General features: G+C 18.8%; 1 protein-coding gene across 1 annotated transcript in view; it reads right to left on the bottom strand.

Annotated features, from left to right (window-relative positions):
* LOC102681073 (alkyldihydroxyacetonephosphate synthase) overlaps nt 1–4,069 on the bottom strand; it is a 12,386-nt gene that overhangs the window by 5,639 nt on the left and 2,678 nt on the right. The window contains exon 3 of the mRNA XM_006613212.2: nt 401–681. Within this exon, the coding sequence (XP_006613275.1) occupies nt 401–681 (281 nt within the window). The remainder of the gene's footprint in view (nt 1–400; nt 682–4,069) is intronic.

The raw sequence follows: 4,069 nt of genomic DNA, 5'->3' as shown, positions 1-4,069 counted from the left end.
TATATATATATATAAATTAAAAATTTATAGCAATTATAACAAGAATATAAAATAATAATGGATTTTTTATTTGATATCAGAGAAGTATACCACTAAGTATTCCACTTTTTTGGAAATACACTAAGAATAGAACTAAGAATAGGTTTACAATCTATATTATAAATTCTATTTCAAAATATTGAAATAACATTGCTTGAATTCCATCTGGAAATTTGAATTACTAATTTTTTGTCGATTTCCTTTAATTTCACGAAATTTTTTCTTTTCAGTATTCGCTACTGACACGTATTAATTTGTCTTTTCTTATTTCCCATTGTATTTAAAAATATAAAAGAATCACTTCAAAATGATAAGACAAATAATTGATATAAATAAAAAAAATTAATTATAAATTACTCACTCGGCCAGAGTACAACATCCGGTATTCGATCAAGCGATCCATGTTTGAGGAGATATATTTCTCGAAGTGTGTGCCCGTGCGCTCTAATCAATCGATCGATACCTTTTAAGGAATATTCAATTTTTAGTTCTTGAATTGCTTCCAATTGTTCCGACGAAATGTTCGATTCTGGTAGATTTGTTGGTATAGATTGTGACTCCCGTTTCTCGGATAAATCTATACCAAATGTAGTTTGTACCCATTTTGTGAAATATGGAAGTTTCGTGTTACCAATGGGATATCTGTAAATATTCTATTTGTTATTGATAATAAAACTGGAATATTTAACAATAATAAAATTTTTAAAAGATTTAATCTAATAATTATAAAGAAATTTTAATTTTTAAATTTTAATTATTTTTTTCATTTAATTTTGATTTAATCAAGCAATAATAATTTTATGAAGATATTTATGTAAATTTTAAAAAATAGAAAATTTTTATTATATTAAAATGTTATGCATGAATTTGTTTAAGTATATCTTATCAAACTTATTTTTCATAAACCTAATATTTTCATAATTATCAGTCAATTATTACATTTATAATTATATTACAATTATTGAAAAGATATTGATTATAATGCCTTTTCAGTTTTTTAATTCTAACACTAAGTTTTTTCTATTTTCAGAATTTAATTTCTTTAATTTTTTATATATTTTTTGCTAAAAAATTATTAATTCTTTCACTCATTAAAAATATTAATATTAACATACATTAACATCATTATTTTTTTATGTCAAAATGATACAAAATTAAAAGAAGAAATAAAACATGAACAATTTTAGATTAAGATTATTGATAATCATCCGTAATTAAAAAAAAATGAAGATGAATTTTTTAACATATACATATATTATATATCATGGCAATAAATTAATTGATAATTGTTATATTATAGTTATATTAATATCAAAAAGATGGACTTATCTTTTTTTTTAACATAACATTACACTTTATCATTTTGCATTACATCATAACATTACATTTTATTACTGTTCATAATTTGCATACAAGCGATCACAGTTGTCTAAGAGCAAAATAAATAGCTATGAAACTAGTAGAATGGGAACTTAAAATTTTAGACCCTATTAGATCAAACTATATTGTCTGTTGCCTTGCTGCATGCTGCACAGTATTGATGTATGTAATTCTACGATAAACATTAAAAAAATATATATATATAATGTTATTATTTCAACAGTGATAAAGAATCAGTTTTGCTAATTAATAAAAAATTAAAGTCACGGCTAAAAAGGGACCTCTGGAATTGGTATACCAACATTTATCCATATGTCCGAAAGTATTACAAATTTTAACAAAAGTATTAATATATCGATCATTTTTTGTAATTTAACTCTTTTTTACAATTATTTTCTATATCTTATTTTTTTGACATTTGTGTAATCTCGATTTTAATAATAAAAAAATCTAATATTACTCTTTTAATTATTAATTGTAAAATATAGCAATTAAATAAAATATATAATAATTATATTAAATTAAATATATATTAAAATATGACTCTATATATTCGAATACAACAAGATATTTTTAATAATTTGAATATATTCTTAATAATAATAAATACAATAATATATGATGTAAAAAGTACTTATGAAAATTTTTTATTTTAATAATATTTTAAATAAAATCTATATCTATATATATTTATATATAAATATCTATGAATATATTTACATACACATGGATTATTAAAATTACATTTACAATTTAAATTATAAGAAAAAATTATTTTTTTATGATCATTTTGTTTTAAAAATTTTTATCTTGAATATGTAGAACAAAGTACAATGTTCAATGTAAAACAAAGAATAAAATACAATGCAAAAAAAAAATATTGAAAAATTATTTTAGACTTTACTTGTTCTATGTTTGTTCTAAGCTTGTTAGAATCAATTTACTGAATAGAAAATGGGAGGTACATATATTTAATCACAAGATCAAAGCAAATAAAACTGAAGAAAATAGAATTTCTTGAATAATATGATATAATATAGCACATATATAATTTATATATTAATTTATATATTATAATGTATATTATATATATATTAATATGTATGAAACTTAGGTTAGATTAGGTTAATATATATAATATATACATAATGTATACATATTTATATTATTATTAATAGTAGTACATTATATACATACTATTCAAAAGAATGTTTTATTGATATAATACATACAGTATAATCTTTTAACAATTCGAAATATTTATTGAACTCACATGAATAATTTTTCACATTATATAAATTAATATTGAATAAAATAAATTAAAATAAAGTATAAATATAAACATAATTTTTTCTAAAAAATTGTTTTCAATAATTAATATAATAGAATATGTGATATTATTATTCATCGCTATCAATACCACTATATTCTGAAATGTCATACCGATATTTTTTTATTTGAAGATACCGAATGAACAAAAGGCGGTATCATGATTGAGAATATCGAGTGGATATTATATTTGATGTAGACTGTTGACTTTGTAGCGTAAACGAGATGATATGGTATAAGTGAAGAATATCGTGTAGATGTATCCGATTTCTAGAAATATATGAAATATATTGAATGAAAGATATAAAGAAATAGATGTTCTTTTAAAAAGATAAATAATAGAATAAATATAAGAGATAGAGTTTTAGACAGAATGTATAACAATATATTAATACATTGTAATATATTCTTTGTATGCGTATAATATAAAATATATCTTTATATAAAGTATAATTATAATATAAAAAAAAATAAAATAAAAATTTATAGCAAAAAAAAAAAAATAAATAAAATAAAATAAAAAGAAAATAAATACAAAAAAATCTCATAATTATATATAGCGATGAATAAACAATTAATTGCAATGTAGATAAAAATATTACAATAAATATCAAATTCAAATAAAAATATATTTATAATTTATTCACTGTTCATAATATTTATGTTAATAAATTCAATTTTTAATAAATAAATAAATTTTTTTGAAAATTTAAGAATATCAAAATGTAAGTAAATTTATATATAATTAAAAAAAGCCATTCCTAACAAATAAATAATTCTGCAAATTTTATTAAAATTTTACATATATCGAGCTGATAAAAAATTGGTATATGCAGTTGGATTACATATTATTATAAACCAGTAATTTTTCTACTAATAATTTAAAAAAATTTTATAAGTCATTAGAAGAACTAGTAATAATATGGTACAAAATGAAGCTAAAACATTATACGAATGAGATAAATATTTAAATTTTTAGTGTATTTCGATACAGCTATAATCGATATGTATTGTTAATTCAATAATTTTTCTGTAAATTTTAAATGCACTTTTTTACATCGTTTTTTATACAATTATTTAAAAACAATATCTATTATGATTATAAATTATTTATTGTTTTAATGTTATATTATAAATTATAAACGATAATGCATATAGATTTTAATTATATAATTTTTTATTTAGTTAACTAATTCTATCAATTCAATATTTATATATTACATATATATATAATATATATAATATTTATATATATATACATATTTATATATTTATGGGAAATTTAATGACTTGCACATATGACAAAAGTTAACATAGCAAA

Source organism: Apis dorsata, unplaced genomic scaffold (genome assembly GCF_000469605.1).
Source record: "Apis dorsata unplaced genomic scaffold, Apis dorsata 1.3 scaffold_137, whole genome shotgun sequence".
NCBI classification, from domain to species: Eukaryota; Metazoa; Arthropoda; class Insecta; order Hymenoptera; family Apidae; genus Apis; species Apis dorsata.
This window is presented reverse-complemented; position numbering and strand designations above follow the sequence as displayed.